The 21,414-nt window shown below is 34.8% G+C and overlaps 1 protein-coding gene across 13 annotated transcripts in view; it reads right to left on the minus strand.

Moving 5' to 3' along the window:
- SNX13 (sorting nexin 13) overlaps positions 1-21,414 on the minus strand; it is a 134,671-nt gene that overhangs the window by 60,838 nt on the left and 52,419 nt on the right. For 10 of the 13 annotated variants that reach the window (XR_006211493.1, XM_042967778.1, XM_042967806.1 and 7 more), the window contains 5 exons: positions 16,908-16,979; positions 7,282-7,403; positions 7,088-7,189; positions 5,750-5,838; positions 965-1,048 (listed from right to left, as the gene is read on the minus strand). Coding sequence is in view for 12 of the 13 variants with exons in the window: in XM_042967778.1 (XP_042823712.1) it covers positions 965-1,048; positions 5,750-5,838; positions 7,088-7,189; positions 7,282-7,403; positions 16,908-16,979 (469 nt within the window). In the remaining variant the exon portion in view is untranslated. Of the gene's footprint in view, positions 1-964; positions 1,049-5,749; positions 5,839-7,087; positions 7,190-7,281; positions 7,404-8,308; positions 8,680-16,907; positions 16,980-21,414 lie in introns of those variants that run through there. The other 3 variants (XM_042967838.1, XM_042967823.1, XM_042967843.1) reach the window with 2 other exon arrangements.

The raw sequence follows: 21,414 nt of genomic DNA on the forward strand, positions 1-21,414 counted from the left end.
TTTCAGTATTATAAGCAACGGCCATTAATGGCCTTTGTTTCAAACTTATTACTACTTTAGAATAAATTTCAGAGTAGAACTCCTAACCAGAGGATACGTATTTGTAAAAATTTTAATTAGACAGATATACATATTTTTAAAGCTTTTGGTAGAGCCTAGTAGGATAAAGGAAAAGAAGAATCAAGTTGTGTGACCTCCATAGTTTGATAATGGCTAGTTTGATAATGGCTACTGGAAACAAAGAACAATAAATAAAGTAACTCTCTCCTATGAAAACTAGACTGAGTTACTGGAAAAATTCCAATTCAAGAAAATGCATCAAAGATCTGGAAGTATTTATCAAAGTATTCCAGCAACACTCCATTTACAATATTTCCTTGACCATGAATTTATTGAGGAAAGCCATATATAATCACACAAAAATAACTACTAAACTTAATAATCACTAACCCTTTGATATGTCTGCCAGGATGAGAAAACTATGAGTTAGCTACTTATATACACACTAAGCAACTTACAGAAACAAACCTAAAACACACAGGCTCCCATTCTCAGTCCAGGTTTCCTACCCCATTTTCCTCCACTATATAGTATAAAACATAAAGTACATATATTTAAGTAGTTCAGACCACAGCCGTGTTTGAAACCAAATAGCAGTTTTTAAAAGTACTCATAATCTATACACTCCGTCAGGAAAACATCCTTTTTTTAAATTTAAATAAGTGGTAACAATACCAAAATTGTGAGAGGATTATCGTATCAACAAACTTCTTACAATGAATTTGTCTAGCACTTTCAACCTATGAGCAAACAGAAATACCAGAAACATAAAGATTATCTATAAATATATTTTTACCTAATTTATTCAATAAATTATTGCTTGATCATCCTGATCCCCAGATATTATTTCTAAATTTTAAAAAAATGCTTTAAAAACAGAGTTGTAATTTTAGAAAGTACATACCATCCATATGATATATTGATTAATATAATCAGGATCACTGAGTTGATTTATTAATGGAAGAAGAACTCCTCGTGCAAGGATTTCCTGGACCAAAAATGTAAAAAAAAAAAAAAAAAAAAAAAAGCAAATTTAACTTAATATACTTCTCAAATCAATAGCATAATGTAAATAACATAATGCTGTTACTTCAGAAAGATATGACACATGTAAAACTTGATAATCAACACATCTTATAAAAAGATGACCTAATACCACCTCAGTTAAAATAAATGAGATAAAGCTACCTGTATCAACTTGGCCGTATCTCCACAATGACATCTAGAGTTGAGTAGAAAAAAGCAGAAGGGTATCTCTAGTATGTTAGCATTTATGTCAAGTTTTAGAAGGCAAAACATGGCACCAAGTGTCTATGAATTCCTACATCTAATTAAAAGAATAAAAATGAAGGATAATAGGAAAAGATACACACCAATTGTAAAATAGTGGTTACCTTCAAGGGAGGAAAAGAGCAACTATAGCAAAACATTAACAGTGGTTAAATTTTGCTAGTTGGTACATAAATGTCTACTGCATTATTCTCTATACTTGTCTGTGTTTGAAATTTTTCCTAAGAGAAAATAAAAAAATAATATGGTAATATAATTATTCATCTTTCTCTAGAATATATCTTCTCATTCTTTACAACTGTTTACTCTGCAACCTATTAAAATCCTGCCCTTGACTACAGAATGAAATCTCCAATCAAATTAAACCCTGATCATTCCAGCTGAACACTTTTTTACTTACATGTTTAAGATACACTCGTGCCCTGAATTTATGGCATTTATCACTTATCATTCCCCATGTAATTGTGTTATCTTCTACTTCTCTGAAACACCGCAAATATCCAGGAACCTTCTGTATATAAGTGACGTTTGTTAGTTGATCTACTGATTTATCTATCTTCAAAAATATTTACTCAAGGTCACTGTCTTAAACATGGCAGGCATTTGATAAATATTAAAGGAATGGAAATAAAGCAAATTAAGAATTTAGTGCTGATCCTATTTATACCATATTTTCACCCATTATTAATCTTCATCCTTTTACGCATGTGATATCTAAATTTATAAAACACCATTTCTTAAGAATACTGGAAAGGCTAAATAAATGTCAGTTTAACAGGATGTTTCACTTCTCTAATTAAAGGACCAATTTATTTATTCCTTTTACCAAGATCTCTAACTTATCTGGTTCATTTTCCAGTATAATAAGTTCATAAAGGTAGCCTTCACTTTATTTTCCTTCAGTGAGTTATCTTATATAAATTCCACTTTTTGTAAGCTGTGCAAGTCTCTGACAACTATTACCTAAGGATGAATTAACATATCCAAAAGGCATCCATGAAGGTTCCAATAACTTTCTGTTTTATAATTCCTTTCTTTTCTTCACATTTTTAAAATGTAATCTCTACACCCAAAGTGGGGCTCACACCCTGACGGCTCACAACCCTGAGATCTAGAGTGGTATAACCTACCAAGTGAGCCAGCTAGGCACATCTTTTTTTTTTTTTTTAAAGTCATCTCTATGCCCAACGTGGGGCAGGTCCAATAACTTTTTCAAGCATCTTTTAAGACATCTTACAGTCTTAAATTAGAAGTAATTTTTTATTCTTTCAAGATTAGCTTCAGTCTCCAAATTTTAAAAATTATATTTATATAATTCATTCCTTCAAGTTATGTCTCTGGCCACATATGCTCAAATTTTAATGTTTGCTATTTTTGAGAGAGCAAGCAGGGAAGGGGCAGAGAAAGAGGGAGACACAAACTTGGAAACAGGCTCCAGGCTCTGAGCTGTCACCAAAGAGCCTGACCCGGGGCTCGAACTCACACACCAGGAGATCATGACCTGAGCTTGTAGTCGGTCGCCCAACCGACTGAGCCACCCAGGTGAACTCATACGCTCAAATTTTTAAATGTACTATGTAAGAAGAAAATGCATAAATAAAACCAAGTTTTTTGCAAGTTTCTTTGCAAAATAAGAAAAAAACACAAGTGGGAAAGAATTTTGAATAGATCTAGTGATTCTTATTAGTCAATGCAATCTGTCAATCTGTCTTAGAAAATTACTTTGATCTTCTAATTTGCCTCATGAAAGGGTCTGGTTAGTCAAGATGTAATCCTATGACTCAACAATTCCTATACAGGTTCTAGTGAAAGCTCTAAACATTCCAAAATAGGTAGCCTTTTCCTTATAATTTCTACTTTGACAGAAGTGCCAGCTGTCCAATATGAAGGCTTAAAAGCTACAAAGTCACTGAGGCCATGAATCTTTAAATAAAACATGGTAATGGAAAGAAAGCAGACACGACTAAATAGCAATTATTGCAGTCAAGTTCTGTGATTTGTACAATTCATATAAAGGATCCCTATAAAGGAAATAAGTAACAACTCTTTAATCTGTTATTTAATCTGATCAAAAGCATCTTTGGGGAAAACCTGAATTACCAACAAAAGAAAACTGATCAACCATCAAGCTGAAAGAAAAAAAGAAAAAACTGATTTGCTGAATATAGTACCCTATAATTATTCAAACATAAAGAAATGAAATAATGGTCTAAAAGAGCAATCTATAGCAAAATATATTTGCTTTTTAAACAATCCTACTTATTTAAACTATAACCTCATGTAATAAGGCACATCTTCATTCCATCTCCTAAAAGTCAATTTAATCTTCAAGAAGCTAAAGTAGCATGTACACCACAGCAGCAAGAAGGGCAAATAGGTTTCCTCTTACTAAAACTAATTCTCTGACTGGGTATCTGCTATGTGCCAGGTGTGATGATAGCCACTAAGTACATAATGATGATACAGATATGTCCTCTGTCCTTATGGGGCTCACAGTACTACTGGCAGAAAGAGGCAGCAAGTAAATAAACACAACAACCCAGTTATAATATTAAATATGGCAAATGCTATGAAGGAAAATAACTGTTTACTTACGTATGGTAATAGGGAATTATGAGGGAAGTTTAGATTGGGTGGTCAGGGGAGGCATTTCTGAGAAGGTGAGATATGAAAGATGTAGACAATTTACCCAAGAAAATAAGGGGAACCATTCTAAGCAGACAAAAAAGAGTATAAGATGGCCCTATGGTGGGGAGAAAATGGCACTTTTGGAGAAATCAGTATCACTGGAATACAGTGACTGCATGGCACAAAGGCCAGAGAGGTAAACAAGGCCACATCATGCATGGCCTTGCAAATCTCTGGAAGAACTCAAGATGTGAAAAATTTACTTGATGGTCATGGCATTGGCTAGGATGGAGAAAAGACTTAAAAGGCAAGAGAGGACATGGAAACAAGAGTAAGATTTCCATTTTGGACATTTGAAGTTTAAAAGGTCAATCGAATGGTGATTTCAGTGGGCAGCATGTCACAGTAGCCTGGGACTCATAAGTGAAGTCTGTACCAAGATATAAATTTGAAAGTCATTAGCACTTGAATGGATTTTAAAGGCATAGGAATGGGTAAGAAGAGGGCTTAGGATTAAGAACTTAAGTATTTAAAAGTTAGATATAAGAGGAGTTAAGGCATCTAAAAAGGACTAAAAAAGAGACCAAGCGAAGAGAAAAATCAAGAGAGCAATGACATGGAACCCAAGACAAGACAGAATTTCAAGAGGGAAAAGATTGTCAGCCATAAGGAAGTAGCTGAGACACTGCCTAGCAGTGGCTGTCAAATGTACCAGGAAGACAATGATTCTGTGAATGAGAGCTATAACTGACTACCAGTATCTTCCTTCAGTGACAGTTGTGAAATCTAGCGATTAACCTGTCAGGTATTTTACCACCCGTGATAATGACTAGCCCAAATAACTGGTCTTAAAAATACATCATCTATCAGACATTTCCTATTAAAACCAATCATTTTCTACCTAATTCACAGTACCACTACCCTATTTGAGAAGGACACTGAACTCAACTTAGGTACTAAGAAATTGTGTGGTATTGCTTAAATAATAACATAGAAGCATAAAAGCACACCTCAGCAATTAGTATCTATTTTGCTGGATGATAGACTAAAAAGATTCTAAGCTTTCCTTTTCATATAAATTAGAAGCTTTCATTTTACCCATTCAACCAGCATAATAGTTGTAGCTAGCTAGCATTTCTCAATCATAACCAGCAGCCAAAACCAAAATATTATTCCTTTATATCCATATTTGGAATTTTACTCCAAATGTTTACATACAGGACATAAAAATTCCAAAACTACTGTTCTCATCCCACTTAATAATTTTCTAATTATAAGAAGCAGAATCTTAACTGTCTGGGTTTTTTTTTTAAGTTTCTATCCAGAAGTATTATTTTAATTAGCCTCATTCCAGTAAGTTTATAGGTAAAGCTATATTAAATAAAATCTAAAACATATCCTTGTTATAACCCAAAATCCCAGTATCTGACTCTAAGGCAGTTTGTCTAAGTGTTGTCCAGAGACCTCTGAGGGATGGAGGGAGACAAACACACAGTGTTATTTTCAGAAACGAACATGATGGTGTGATGATATCATTAATTAACTAATGGAATGTGTGCTTGTGCATTCTTGTGTTTCAAAATTTCTTAGTTTTAACTTATGATACAGTAAATATTGATAAATAAATCTATAAACAAAAACCCATGTAAACAAAAACTCTTTGGGGTCCTCAATGAGTTTTAAGAGTTTCACAGGGTCCTGAGACCAAATATTTTGAAAATTATTACTCTAAGTTTCTTCAGACATTTATTTAATAGGAGTTTACACTTACCCTGACAAAGTATCGCATGATCTTGTTCTGGAAATCTCCAGGAGGTAGCAATAAATATAGTAAGACCTCACACAGATCCCTTAGGAATCCTAGAAATGAAAAAGGTGGCCGTTACATTAGAAAATATAAAATCTCCACCTACTCTTGATTAAAAAAAACACAAAAAGGCAGAAATAAGCGGCTGATTATACAAGTTTATTATTTCAATAATTAATTAGTCCATATAGTATTCATTAAAGTTTTTTCATTATTCTCCAAACAGTAACTATTCATTAATCAAACTAATATTTTTTTTATTCTGCTCAGTTTTACCCTATTTTTGAATCATTGAGAAACTTCAATTATAAAAGTGTTTTCCCCAAAACAGTTTTAGCTGTACCGTGTATTCTACACTTCTACTACAAATTACCTTGTATACGTAAAAGCTTCTTGCATATTTTAAGATATACCTGTAATTCTTCTTTCAAAGAAAGAACTTCCACTATTCTGTCAGATAATAACAAAAGAAGAAGTTATGCTCTTCTACGTTACTAATTTATGAGGGCTCAATTTACGCACATCACTCTATTTCTTCTATTTGGTTATTATTTCAGGTCAGTGCTAAGGAAATGGCAATTAAAAATTGCATTGCACAATAAATATAAAAAGGAAAGAAGAAAAAAGGATAAAAGAGGAAAACAAAAAGTTGCGCACATTGTAGAAGTCAAAGAAAACAGTTTCCACAACCACAAACGCTTTTCTGTAGTTGTTCATATGCTAACATTTCCTGGAAACGTAATTATACAGCCGATTCTGTTAACAACAAAAAATGTGTCAAGTAGCAAAGACTCTTTCTGACTCTTTCTCAGTGGCTATAAAACTAAAAAAAGACATCTTCAGCTAAAACTTATCTAGTCTAACCTCTGACAAAGAAAGTACAAGTCCATTCAACTCCATAAATTTTATCTGAAATTATACTCATTCTTTTAGAAAATATTTTAGGGTAACAGTGTATTCTTGAAGTAGAAATGATAAACTCAAGGAGAAGATAATCTACAGATCATAAAAAGTAAATATACAATCATAAAATGTTTGTGCTTGCTATATTTTAAGAGAGGTAATCTCTAATCTCATCTTCAAATTTTAAAGATTACTTTAAAAAAAAAGAAAAGAATCTGGAACCTACTTTTAATAGCTAAAAAAAAAAAAAAAAAATACAATGAATAGTGACAGTGTCTACACTATGCTACCTTTCCTGTAAAAATAATTTCACCTTTTACCCTTCTATTCGTTGTTCAGCTAACTTGTCTCTAACCATTCTGCACACTGTTCTCCAAAGACTTAAATTGAAAAGAAAACCTTCTTCATCTTTGGGAGAAGTGCACACTAGATCACGGCAAACATCCTTCTCCATTTCAACTTCAACTTCAAAGAAGGTATCCACAAGATCTTCTGCTGTACCTGGACAAAGAAAAGAACAATTCAAGAAATGCAGAATAATAAAGAAAAACAGATTTTAAAGTCCTAATTTTCAAAGGCAATAGACATATTACCTTTTGCTTGATCATCTTTCTCTGTTATCTTCTGTTGAGCCTTTCTGAATACTCGTAGGTGTGTGCCAAAATCATCTACAATGCGTGTAGTAAAATAAGGTTGCCAGTCTATTTCTTTTGACCTTATAAAAAACACATTATATAAATGTTTTAATCAGAAAGTATAAATTCATTTTAATGACTCACAGACAACATGATCATCACAGAGACTGAATTTATTTATAATGAGATTTTGTTCAGTTAATTACTATTACATCTTAGTCCTCCCTTTCACAAGACCCAAAGTATATCAAATCTACTTGATTAGGTCTTTGAACAATATTATTTGAAATATTTTATCCGCCACAGCTTAAAAATACTTTCTAAGTGCATAAAATAAATAGAAAAATAGTTTTTCCAGTTATATCTGAAATGAGTCTGACAACAGGTATATCATGTAATTTCTCACCCCACATTGAAGAATAAATTAGGGATTCAGAATGTTTTTGCTTGCTTTTAAAAGAGCATTTGAGACATTTCTTGATTCCTTCTGAACCCTTACTGAATTCTCCACATTCTTCGCCTTAATTATACAGCCCAAGTTCTGAACCAAATACCATCAGTAGGAGGCTGATTTCCATTTGCAGATACTAGCACTTAAAAACTTGATCATTTGAAATATAGTCCCACAGAAATAGTTTAAAGAATGATATAAAAAGTCACTATCCATGAAAAAGAGGATTACTAATTTTATTAAGCTACCTAGTACTCTATTTTAAAAGTAACAAACCTCAAGAAACATTGCTAATTTAGTACACCAGTGAAACAGGTAACAAAACAGATAAGCCGAAAACAGTTTACACCTGTCCCTGGATTAAGTGATATTTTTAAATAGTTTTTCCAGGGCTATTTTCCTTAAATTAGCATTCAACTTAATTCACCTTTTTTTGAAACAAACCAAGTAGATAAAAGAAAGAATCTACTTATGAAGATGCTGGGTGAGAGAAGAGCAAAGAAAAAGTAAACTATAATTCATTATGTTATTTACCCAAATATATGTAATAAAGAAGCTAATGAAGAAATTAACTTGATTATTGTTGCACTTCTGGAGAAATCTTAAAGGTGGCAATGGCATAGAGGACTGTAACAGACGCTTGTTTTCAAATAAAAACAGAAGTTATTAATACAGTATTTTTTTAAATGAACAACCATAATTCTGATACATACATGGGAAGAAAGAGTAAACTTTAAGTACATGAACACAAAAACAAATTAACATTAAAAAGGTAACCTTCACTCAGGGATGTGAGAAGGGGTTAACATTATTTAGAGTACTGTAAGAGCCATAGTATATAACCATATACTACATTTAATAACAATACTCAGCCTCAATTTAAAAATAAAAATTTAAATCTAGCAGTCTCTAGAGTTTTCTTTATTCTTATTTAAAAAAGAAAAAAGGGCGCTTGGGTGGCTCAGTAGGTTAAGCATCTGACTCTTGGTTTCGGCTCAAGTCATGATCTCACGGTTCGTGAGTTTAAGCCCCGCATGGGGCTTCACACTGACAGTGAGGAGACTGCTTGGGATTCTCTCTCTCCTTCTCTTTCTGCCCCTCCCCCCCTTTCAAAACAAATCAACTTTAGAAACAAACAAATAAATAAATAGAAAAAAATAACAATCTGTATAAGCATATAAATAACTCAACCTTTGCTTGAGTTATTTATAAAAAATCATCCATACCTCAAAATTTTATAATAGAAATCAGTTGGTATAGGTCATTACTCATTTAATCGATACAAGGTTCATTCTAACAAATTTAGAAGCTGAATATGTAAACTTTCAAATTATATCTGTTACATTTCATGGTACAATGCAATTGATATATTTTGCTGAATTTTGCAAACAAAATACAATTTACTAATTTAAAATTTTTTAAATATTATTTGAGAAAGAGAGAGAGCATGAGCAGAAGGGCAGAATGAGAGAAAGAGAGAATCTCAAGCAGGCTCCATGCTCAATGCAGAACCCAGCACAGGGCTCAATCTCACAACCCTGAGAACATGACCTAAGGTGAATTCAAGAGGCAGATGCTCAACCAACTGAGCCATCCAGCCATTCCAATTTACTAATTTTAGAAGGTGTTCTCAACTCATCTCAACTCATTACAGACAGCAACACTCAAAATAAGTGAAAATAAGCAATTCAAGTACATAAAATTTATTTTAAATTTAAAATAGGGATTTCTACCTTAAAAGATAAATATGTTGAGGATGAAAAAAACAGGGAACACAGTATTCTATATCTCTAAGATCACTATTTTCTCCTCGCTTAACTCACTTCCACTGAGTATGTGCAAATTTAATGTCAATCTCAACTCAAAAGAACTCTTCTAGGTTAGGAAGATAGAAGAAGAATACACTGCTTCCCTTTGTAAATTAGGAAAACATCTACTAAAAATTTCTAGTACTATTTATCTTTTAAAACTTATGGAAATATTCTGAAGATAGTGACGTACTTTCTAAAATTATGTAATAGGTAAAAATGGAACATGAATATAAAAACCAATTAAAAATCATTCAATTTATGTGAAAGCCACACTTCCTTCTATTGATCCACATGTAGTTTTCTATTAGAGCTCTTAGTATCAATTATTCTTAAATTATATCTACAAGTCAAGGCTCTTTTCACTTTGTTTAAACTATTCCTCCACATGATTCTTATTCTAATAAAAACACTTGGATTATTACACAATAAAATAAAATTCATTTTATTACTATTATAAGCTTTCATTTCTTGAATTTAAATAAGGAGAGAATTATTGCCTATATTACCAAGGGGATAAGTGATATAGTCAAACCTACCCTGAGATTCTAAAATTTACAGCAGGCCGCTAAAGCCTTTCTGTCATATCTTGGCAAAATAGTTGCAAAAATTAAGAAAGTTAACTAGAAATGCAAACAAGTAATGAAGTTTTACTAAAGTATAAGAGCAAAAACCAAACCATCAAGTTTACCTCTCTGAACATATATTTGCATGTCTTTATCTCCATTCCTCCGGCCAGCATTCTATTCCTGGCCTTTTATTTTAAACGGTTTCCCATGTCTACCACCTTTGTATCCCCATTATTCTGGATGCATACAGCAGCCAGAGCGATCTTTTTAAAAATACAAATATGATAGTACAAGATAAGAGATTCAAAACCCCTTCAATAACTCCCCATGGATCTTAGGGCTAAGCATGAACACTTTCTCTAAGAACGTGCATACCCAGGATGACCCTGCTTACTTCCTCATCACCATCTGTTCCACCCTCTTACTTCCTTTCTGTTCTGCTGACTCACGGGCTCTTTCCATTTCTCAAACTCAAATACGTCCTGTCTTATTTCAAAGCCTGTAGATACGCTGATCCCTCTGCCAAGTTTGTTCACCCCCACCCACCCTCCACACATTTCCCTTCTCTCCCTCACATTCACTTGACAATTCCCACTTACTTTAGAGTTCATCTAAAAAGTCAATTTCACTTGGCAGCCTTCCCTGACCCTCACTCTTCTCCCTCTCTGCCTTATTTCTTCAGACTAGGTATGGATCTGCAGTGATACAATGTCAAAGCACCAAATTTTCCATTCTTTATAGCACTTACAACCTACAGTGAAATAATTCAACTGCTAGAGATGAATTTAATTGCTGAGATAAAAACCTCAGGAAGCCAGAGACTTTGTCTGTCTTATTCTGTGTTCCTTTTATTCACAAGGGTATCTCCCATAGCTAAACAGTGTGTTGAACACTGGAGGCACTCGATGCATACTGATTCATGGATTCCTCTTTCAGGGTCAAAACACTGTTAACAAGTGTCCCAAGAGAGACAACATGAGGCACACATGACGGTTCCCTATTTAAGTTCTGAAATAGGACACAAAGTGAGAAGTTCTTCTTGCCTTTCTAAATCCTAAAGTTACTTAATGCTAATACCAAAACAAGACAATGAATATCCCAAATATGGGGGCTGACAATGAGATTATATAAATTACATCACTGATTTCCATCTATGCTAAGCAGTGTACAGCTCATCATCAGTAATGCAAAAAAACACACCAAAATCAAGTAACTATTTCTGTAAAAGAGCACCATTACATTAGTTGTGAAATTCAGCAAGCCACATCACTTCCCAGGGTTTGTTTTCTCTAAGGACTAAAGAGTTTTAAGAGTCCATGATTATATAACCTGAATACGCATCCAAGCATGTACCCCCCCCCCCCCACACACACACACACACACAGGACATGGAAAACTGGTAACTGGTAAGAAAATGAAAATATCTGACCAAAAGGAGTCATGAATATATTTCATTTTAACGTAAATCATATAAACTTTCAACATAAAATAAAGACTTTATATTTGACCAAGGTTTTGCTAAATGATATATCAATGTGGCTTTTGTCTTTAATAAAGCTTTCCTACACTGCAACAGTTTGGCGCCCAATTCCTTTTAAACAGTATAACTAAAGACATTTGTGAACAAATCTGAATGCAGAGTCTTTCAAGATTTTCCACCAATATTTCCGGGGCGCCTGGGAGGCTCAGTCAGATAAGCATCCGACTTCAGCTTCAGGTCATGACCTCACAGTCGGTGAGTTCAAGCCCCGCGTTGGGCTCTGTGCTGACAGCTCAGAGCCTGGAGCCTGCTTTGGATTCTGTGTCTCCCTCTCTCTCTGCCCCTCCCCCTGCTCATGCTCTGTCTCTGTCTCAAGAGTAAATAAATATTTTTTAAAAAATTAAAAAAAAAAAAAAAGATTTTCCACCAATATTTCATTACTTGTCTTGTGCACACCTGATTCAACTATAATCCATTTAACACCTAGCTTTGAGTAAAATCCAATGCAAAAGGCAGTTTTCATAGAAACTACCTTGCCATTCTCATAGTTCTTCCAACTATGTAGGAGTAAATTAAATGATGATTATAATAAGCTTAACTGGGATACACACATCTGGACAAATACAACTTTCTTTTTTAACATATTTGGTTATCTTTCTCCTCTAAATCACACATGTTCAGCTAACAACACAGACCAAGTGGACCAGATATTCTGGAGGCCAAGCATACTTTTGAGAAACCTAAACTCAAAAGATGGGAACAAGAGCGGACATAAATGCTAGAAAGTGGTCTTTTCACCTAGCTTTAATGCTGAGGGCATAAATCTGTATGTCTTACAAAGGGAATAGAGAATACTGGTTAACTGAAATAAGTTAAGAGAATTGCTACCACAGCAGTACAGAATTGGAAACATACCAAAACTAGCTGAAAATTTTACTGACAGTAACTACACACAAAAGTAGAAGCGAAGTGTTATGCTGTAATTTAAACGGATTAAATAAAGAAGCTACATTTAAAACAAATCTTATTGAATGAGTGGTACTGAAATGGGAGAAAGACAGGATATAGGAATGAGCAAAAGGAGGGAATAAGCATGGTATATGTAAGGGTCATCATGCGGTGGATGTGCCTGACTAAAGACGGGGTGGCTGTTGGGTAGTAAAGGCAATTTTCACATCCGTGGCAGAATACTTTCCTGGAAATGGTCTTTTATGTCAAAGGGATAAAAGTAAAAACTGATTTTCCCACACACACACACACACACACAAAATCCTGTAATAAATGTTGTGTTCCTGATGCCACATTTTTTTTTTCAGAAATAACTACTAAGACCCTATTTGAATACAGTAAGAATGGCACTGAATACTGCATAGTGTGTACGTGTTTAAGTGTATATGTATATATACACACACATACATGTACATATCTGAAGGCTTTTTAAAGATATATTAACAAAGCAATATAATAAACAATCACATAAAATTATAATAATATGTATTAATCTCCTATATCATCTCTTTTACCTTCTATTTTAAAAAAATGGGCATTTGAAAAAAAATCTTTACTGTAGTAAAATTCCTACTTTTTCCTGGGTAGATTTTAATAAGCAAGAATCTTAGAGGAGATTTTGAAAAATGTTTTACTGCAGTAGAGGGCTTTTGATCAACTGATCCAAAGACATCTTTTAGTGAAAGTAGGTGGCCTGTTAAAGAAGAATCCCTTCTTGAGCCACTGAATCAGGCAGTAACTTCCCCCTCATAATTCACTATCAGAAAGGATACACACTTTAACATAAACCTTAACTTGTTTCCAGCCTTCAGGAGCCCTTGAAGGACTACTTTGTTACAGTGTCCAAAGCTTCAGCCTGAAATTGAATTTGTGCAGGTTTTTAAGGCACAGAACTGTAAACTTGCTTCTAAATCCATTAAAAGAATTACCCTTCGTGCCATCTCAACTTACTCATAAATACATGTGACCGTAACCATCTCTCCAGAGCACCTTTGTTTCCCTTTGAAAATCTACTTTAAAAATGTAATTATAAGGATATGAATAAAATAATGAAACTTTTTTTTCACATTACTGAATTTACATTAAATTTACTATTACTCTTTACCATAATCCTCAAATACATATAAAAGAACTGAATCATCAACCACACAAGGAAACAAGTCTCACTGCTTCATCATTACAAATCTGTCTGCTCCCTTCATTGGAAGCACCTTTTCCCAGCAGGGGAAAAAAAAGAAAGTGGGAGAGCCAAATGTGCACATTCCTTTTCTAGTTCCATGTTCAGTGACTGCCTGCCAATAGCTTAAAATCAACTATGGGAGGAATATTTACACTTCACAAAACTTAGACTTCTAAAACGACAAATGTATTGTTTTCACCATTCTATAAAGAATAGCAGCCATAAATAATTTGGATAATAATTTTTTTTTTCATTTTCAATGATACAAGACTTAACCATCGAGAAAAGATTAGTCCACTAAATGTCTTTTATGTCTTAAGTCAAGCATTCTTCCTAACCACATAGAAACATAATAAAAAGTATAAACAAACTTTATTATCATTCTACTCTAAGACCTCCTACTAGTAAAACAACAGATAGAAGAGCACTTTAATTCCTAAGTAAATCAAATTTCATTAGCAACATAAGACACTATAAAAAGTAACTCCCCAAATGGTATCCAAAATGTAAGGTATGACAGAGTATGTGAGTGCATGTTTTGAGGATGAGGTATGACTGGAAAAATAAAAACAAACCGACACTAATACAACCTGACCAAGGAAGTCTTAGTATTTTAGAATTTCAAGGGATCTGAAATAATTACAAGTCCCACCATTATAGAGCCAGACTTCAATTACTTCTTCTAGATCATACAGTTAGTGAGATCAAGGCTTTAGTTTTTTTTAATTTTTTTAAAAAGTTTATTTATTTTTGAGAGTGAGAGTGAGCACAAGAAAGGAATGGCAGACAGAGAGGGAGACACAGAACGTGAACCAGGCCCCAGGCTCCACACTGTCAGCACTGAGCCCGACGAGGGGAACCCACCCACTGTATTCTCAAGAATACATGAACATTTAAAAATTTTTTTTAAATTAAAAATAAATAAATCAGGATTCTTAATTTTCCATTCAGTGTTTTATTTACTGTGCCTTAATAACACAAAACCTCCTGACTCTTAAAGTTATAAGAAAACTAAAAAAAATGGAAAAAAAATTTAGGCATGCAGTTTTATGTAACCATATTAAGGGAAATTATATTTAGTGAACTCTAACACCACATGAGATGTTCAATTCTACATCCTGTGCCCAATGCTTCAAAGAGATTAAAGATCCAGATGTTCTAAAGGACACAGATCTCAGAATACAATGAACAACTTAGAGAAACACACATGAGGCACACACTCAGCTATTTTAGAGGGTGAGTATAAAGAACACAGCGATGGAAGCCTTAATCAAGCTGTAGGAAAGGAAAAGAAATAACCTAGGGCTAAGTGTGCATCCTCTTAGATATAAGGTTAAGTATTAAAATATTAAAATAAACAAGCTTTTCTAACAAGATGTACCTGACAAATGAAACATTCCTAGACCCCACAGTAAAATATATCAAAATTCTGCAGGGAAAAACAAGTCATACAAGTCATAAATGGACCTAAATCAAGAAGAATTTGACTAGTTACTATTTAATCACATATAAAAACACTATTTTGAGCATTAGTTTCCAGATCACTTCCCAAAGAAATAAAGGGATGTGGCTGCCATCCTAGATATCTTTATTGTTCATTACCAAATGTTTCTATCTTCGGTCTCTGGCTATAAAAAGAATACAGTCTCATTCTGTAAAATGTAATTTTTTTTCCTTCCTTTTTTTTTGTTTTTTTAATATTTATTTACTTTTTTTTTTGTTTGTTTGTTTGTTTGTTTTTTATTTATTTTTTTTGGGACAGAGAGAGACAGAGCATGAACGGGGGAGGGGCAGAGAAAGAGGGAGACACAGAATCGGAAACAGGCTCCAGGCTCTGAGCCATCAGCCCAGAGCCTGACGCGGGGCTCGAAATCACAGACCGCGAGATCGTGACCTGGCTGAAGTCGGACGCTTAACCGACTGCGCCACCCAGGCGCCCCAATATTTATTTACTTTTGAGAGACACAGAGAGACAGAACACGAGTAGGGGAGGGGCAGAGAGAGAGGGAGACACAGAATCTGAAGCGGGCTACAGGCTCTGAGCTATCAGCACAGAGCCCGACACAGGCCTTGAACCCACTAACTGTGACATGACCTGAGCCAGTCAGACACTTAACTGACTGAGCCACTGAGGTGCCCCAAATGTAATTTCCTTCTTTTAATTTTCAGCATCAGCCTTAATCAGCCATAATCCACAATCCAAAGATCAGTTAATATTTTAGTGTATTTCCCATCAGTCTCTTTGCTATGCATGCATATTTATGGTTTTCTTACATGGCTAAAATCATACACTATGTTGAATAATTTTTACTCTAATGTATTTCCTATTAGTTTAACAATGCTTCCTAAATATTTTAATGACTACAAAACTAATTCAAGAGTCAGAAAACTTATTTTCTAATGAGCCAAATGGCAATTTTTTTTAGGCTTTGCAGACCACACTGTCTGGGTCACAACTAGTCAACTCTGCTATTGTAGCACAGGAGCAGCCATGGACAAAAATGCAAACAAATGAGTGTGACTGTCCAATAAAACTGTATTTACAAAAACTGTCTACAATATACTATACTTAATAAAATTACTGAATAACCTAATTTTAAAATGGGGAAAAATCTGAGTAGACATCCGCTAAAGATGCTATACAAAAAATAACTCATAAGCCCATGAAAAAATGCTCAATACCACTACCTCTCAGGGAAATGCAAATCAAAACAATTATGAAATACCACTTCACACGCACTAAGACAGCTGTAATCAAAAAGACAGACAAAATCACAGAATGCCTGTCTGGCACAATCAAAAGAGCATGCAACCCTTGATCTCAGGGTCATGAGTTCAAGCCCCATGTAGGGTACAGAGGTTACTTAAATGAAGAAAAAAGAAAAGACAAAATCAAGTGTAGGCGAGGATGTGGAGAAATCAGAACCCTCATAGTGTAGTGGTGAGAATATGTAGCCACTTTGAAAAACAATTTGCAGCTCCTCAAAGGTTAGAGTTAGAAACAGACATAGAAATTCTACTCCTGTATATCCAAGAGAAATACAAACGTAAGTCCACAGAAAAACCTGTACATGAATGTCCACAGTACCATTCTTCATAATATCCAAAAGGTGGAAACAATCCACATATCCACCAGCTGATGAATCCACATGTCCACCAACTAATGAATAAACAAAATGTGGTTTATTATCATACGATGAAATAAATAACAAATAACAACAAATAACTCATAATCCCATGAAAAAATGCTCAATACCACTATCTCTCAGGGAAATGCAAATCAAAACCATAATGAAATACCGCTTCACACCCACTAAGACAGCTGTAATCAAAAAGACAGACAAAATCACAGAGTGCCTGTCTGGCAGTTGTTATTTGTTATTTCTTATTCAGCAATAAGAAAGAATAGTAACATATGCTACATGGATAAACCTCAAAAACATTATGCTAAGTGAAAGAAAAAGAAGCCAGTCACAAAAGGACACATGATTAGGAGGAACAGAAATTAGGTAAGGGTTACCTAGAAATAGATACTTGGGGGGGGGGGGCGGGGAGGGGAATACAGGGAGTGAATGACAGTAGATACAAGGTTTCTTGTGGGTCATTTACATGTTCTTGAAATGACTGTGATGAAGACTGCATAACTCCATAAATAAAAGTCACTGACTTTAAGTGGTTAAATTGTGTGATATGTGAATTATATAATATACAATTAACAACCCCTGTTCTATTCTACATATGTAAAAACATTAAGTTATTTTCCCTTCTTTTAAATACTTAACGGTTCCTGGGACACCTGGCTGGCTCAGCTGTTGGGGCGTGCAACTCTGGATCTCAGGATTGTGGGTTCGAGCCCAACACTAGAGATCACTTAAAAATGAAATCTTTAAAATAAGTAAACAAATAAATAATCCTAATTGTTTTTGCTGTACTGTAGTAAATAGGACAATAATCATTTTTTTAATTAAAGTCTGTTTTTCTTCATTTTTTATTGTTTATGTATATTAGAGACCGGGCATGAGCGGCGGAGGGGCAGAGGGAGAGAGGCAGACACAGAAGCCGAAGCAGGCTCCAGCCTCTGAGCTGTGAGCACAAAGCCTTACAAAGGGCTCGAACCCGTGAGCCATGGCATCATGACCTGAGCCAAGTCAGACGCTTAACTGACTGAGCCACCCAAGTGCCCCTGATTAAGGTCAGTTTTAAGCTAAGTCTTCAAATGGCAAAGACTAGAAAATGGCAAAAGAGTGTACAACTTTACTGATACAAATGTCCATTATCTGAGTTGTGCTTCCCTTTTGGAGGAGTCTAGGAACACATGATCTATTACTTCTATGACAAAGGTTGTGAGAAAAATGGCTAAATAATCAGAACATATCTCCCATCATTCCAGAAAGAGCGCTATCATTAGTATCCACCAAATCCTGGAACATACATAGCCATACCTCCTCCTCCCACAGGAAAACCCTTTAGGAAGAACACAGCCGTGGCATTAGAATATATCTCTTTTCTACTAACCTTGGGGTTAAGGGGGACAGAGGCAAAGAAACAGAGTTGCCATATTTTACCTTTGAGCGCAACTAGGTTACTTGATCACTTGTATTTCCCTATGGCTTCTACTACACTAACCTTATCCCCCTTCTCAGAACTTTGCTCTTTCCTAACACGTCCTTCATCCCTCTCTCTATCCCACATATCCATTCTTGAAGACCAGTTTTAACCTTAATCCACAAGAGGTCTTCATTAGTTACTCTGGTCCATTCTACCTCTACATAAAAATTGCTCTTGGGACGCCTGGGTGCTCGCTCAGGCAGTTAAGCATCCAACTTCTGATTTCAGCTCAAGTCATGATCCCAGAGTCATGAGATCAAGCCCTGCATCGGGCTCTGTGCTGAGCCCCTCCCACACTCATGTGCACCCTCTCTCTCTCAAAATAAACTTTAAAAAAAAAATTGCTTTTAATACCACACAAATGACTACTTTGTTGCTCTATATCTTAAGTGCTTTAATTTGATCTCCCCCCCCCACCCCATGCCCCCCAAACAAACTAAGATAAGGTAAAAGAATCTGTGTATATATTCTAGGAACATAGTAAGTAGCAAAAATTAAGTTACATACAAAAATTAAGTTAACATACACTGAACATTTACTGTGTACCAATCCTGTGGTATTTTACATGCACTAGTACCATATATAAACATTACAATAACCCCATGGGATAATTATCCCATTTTACTGATGCAGAGATTGAAACAGAGAAAGTCAAGTAACTTGCTCAAAATACCACTTATTGGCTGATAAATATTCCATGAAATGCTTTCTGAACATCATCTCATTTGCCCCTCACAATTCTGAGTTTGCTACAAATGTTATTATTTTACATAAATGGTAAGAAATCTTAAGTACACTATAACTCAATGGTACAGGTAGAACTGTAATACAGATATCCCAGAGCTCTCAGTGCTGTATCATAATATCTTATTTCAAAGAGGAATAAAAATACAAAGGTTATCACAGATTCATCCCCTAAAGCTCCAGCCTAGTTCACACTCAGGTTCTACCACAGAGAAGTGTGCTCCATGAAGGTTCCCATCCCCAAACTGCTACTAGAGTAATCGATACTAATGTTAATACAAGGTCCTCTCTCACATGTGATGTCATGTGATGTCATTGAAACCTAACAACCTGATAAGTAGATATGAGTTATCACCAGACTCAAAGAATTTATATATTCTGTTCATTCAAGGTCTTACAGCTTAATAATAGCATTAAAGCTCAAAATCAGGACTTCAGACTCTTCATATGTCTTTTCTTCCTACTGTGTCTCAAAATTAGCTTTACATTTTATGCCAATACTCTGTAATTGTTTCCTCAAGGTAATGAATAAATATGACCACCAAAATGGAGGGCTTCAAATTTTTTTCTGGGTTCATAGGCCCTTTTTAAAATGAAATCTGTAATCACCCAATTAAAAAAAAACAGTTGTGCATACACTTTCAGGGCTTCATGGGCCCCTATACAAGACTGTACCTTGAAGGGCAGAGGCAATAACTTAATGCTCCTGTTACATGCTCCAGAAACAACAGACAGCACAGAACAAGGAACAAAGTAGTATTCAAGTGACTGCAAACAGACCTATTTTCCATACTATCATTGAAAACAATCATGGAGACTCTGTAAGACATACCTTTTAGTAGTAAAAGAAAAAGCCAACATAGAACAAAAATAAAGTCATTCACATGGATGACACAATTACTGAACCTTACTAAATACCAGGGACTTGACTTTGTATCATTTTTACCCTGAAAACAGCCTCAAAAGTAACTTCGTTATTATCAGTCTATTACAAATGAGGAAACTAAGGTTCAAAAGGAGAGGATTTATTTGTCCAAAAACTTAAGGTCAATGAGAAAGCAAAGATATAAATTCAGGTCAGTCCAGGATGAAAGAAACCTGACTCTTTCTGCAATCACCCAAATATTCACCTTGATAGCACACAATGTTACAAAAGGGGGGAAAGAATAAAAACAAAACAATTTATTACATGAAGGGTAAAGAAAAGGTGGTTTGGAGGATCAAAAACAGGGAAAGTAGTGCAATGAGAGGTAAAAAGGGGGGAAATTAGGATGAAAATCTAAAGTTTTTTGTTTGTTTTTGGTTTTGTTTTGAGACAGGGAGCATGAGTGGGGGAGGGACAGAGAGAGGCAGAGAGGGTGGGGAGGGGGAGAGAGCCAGTGAGCAAGCATCCCAAGCAGGCTCCACACTGTCAGCAGGGAGCCCAATGCAGTGTTGGAACTCACAAACCATAAGATCATGACCTGAGCCAAAGTCAGCTGCTTAACAGGCTGAGCCACCAAGGCACTCCTAAGATGAAAAATCTAAATCATGACATATCTGGTAGGGAATGAAAGAAGAATACTAGACTGTGGATAATCTTGGACTAATCAATCTTTCTGGACCTTAGCTTCCTCATCTGTGAAATTATAAATGCTGGAGGGCGTTAAAAATTTAAATTTCAAATTCCTTCACAACTTTAAAAACATTTTCACAAGTGTTATTTTTATTACATTCCATCAAATGGGGATTCTGTTTTATTCACTGCAGTATCTGCAGCACCTGGTTGGTACAAAGTAGGCACAAAATATTAGTTGAATGAATTAAATAAATTTGATGCCAACAATAACCCTGTAAGGAACACAGAACAGGGAAGGTATGATTATGCTTATTTCACATACGAGAAAAACAAAGATTCAAAAAGTTTAAAATACTTGTTCATAGTTCCATAGCTAAGTAGTAGAGCAGAATGCAAACTCAAGTCTCCCAATTACTAGTTCAAAGTTCTTTCCAGGTCTAAAATTTGTTAGATTTCAATACATACTTAGGCCGTCAGATACATCAATAATGGACTCTTATTTCTACCTTTCCAAAGGAAGAAAAAAAAAGTCATTAGGATGATGTTACTATAGAAAGTAGTGAATGACTGATTCAGAAGAGTTACCTGAAAGAATGAATACCCAATACTCAATAATGCTATATATATGAAATAAAGGAGATAGAATCCAATCTCTGACTTTTTATCATACCTTATTTTCGGTGTT

The sequence above is a fragment of the Panthera tigris genome, chromosome A2, assembly GCF_018350195.1.
Source record: "Panthera tigris isolate Pti1 chromosome A2, P.tigris_Pti1_mat1.1, whole genome shotgun sequence".
NCBI classification, from domain to species: domain Eukaryota; kingdom Metazoa; phylum Chordata; class Mammalia; order Carnivora; family Felidae; genus Panthera; species Panthera tigris.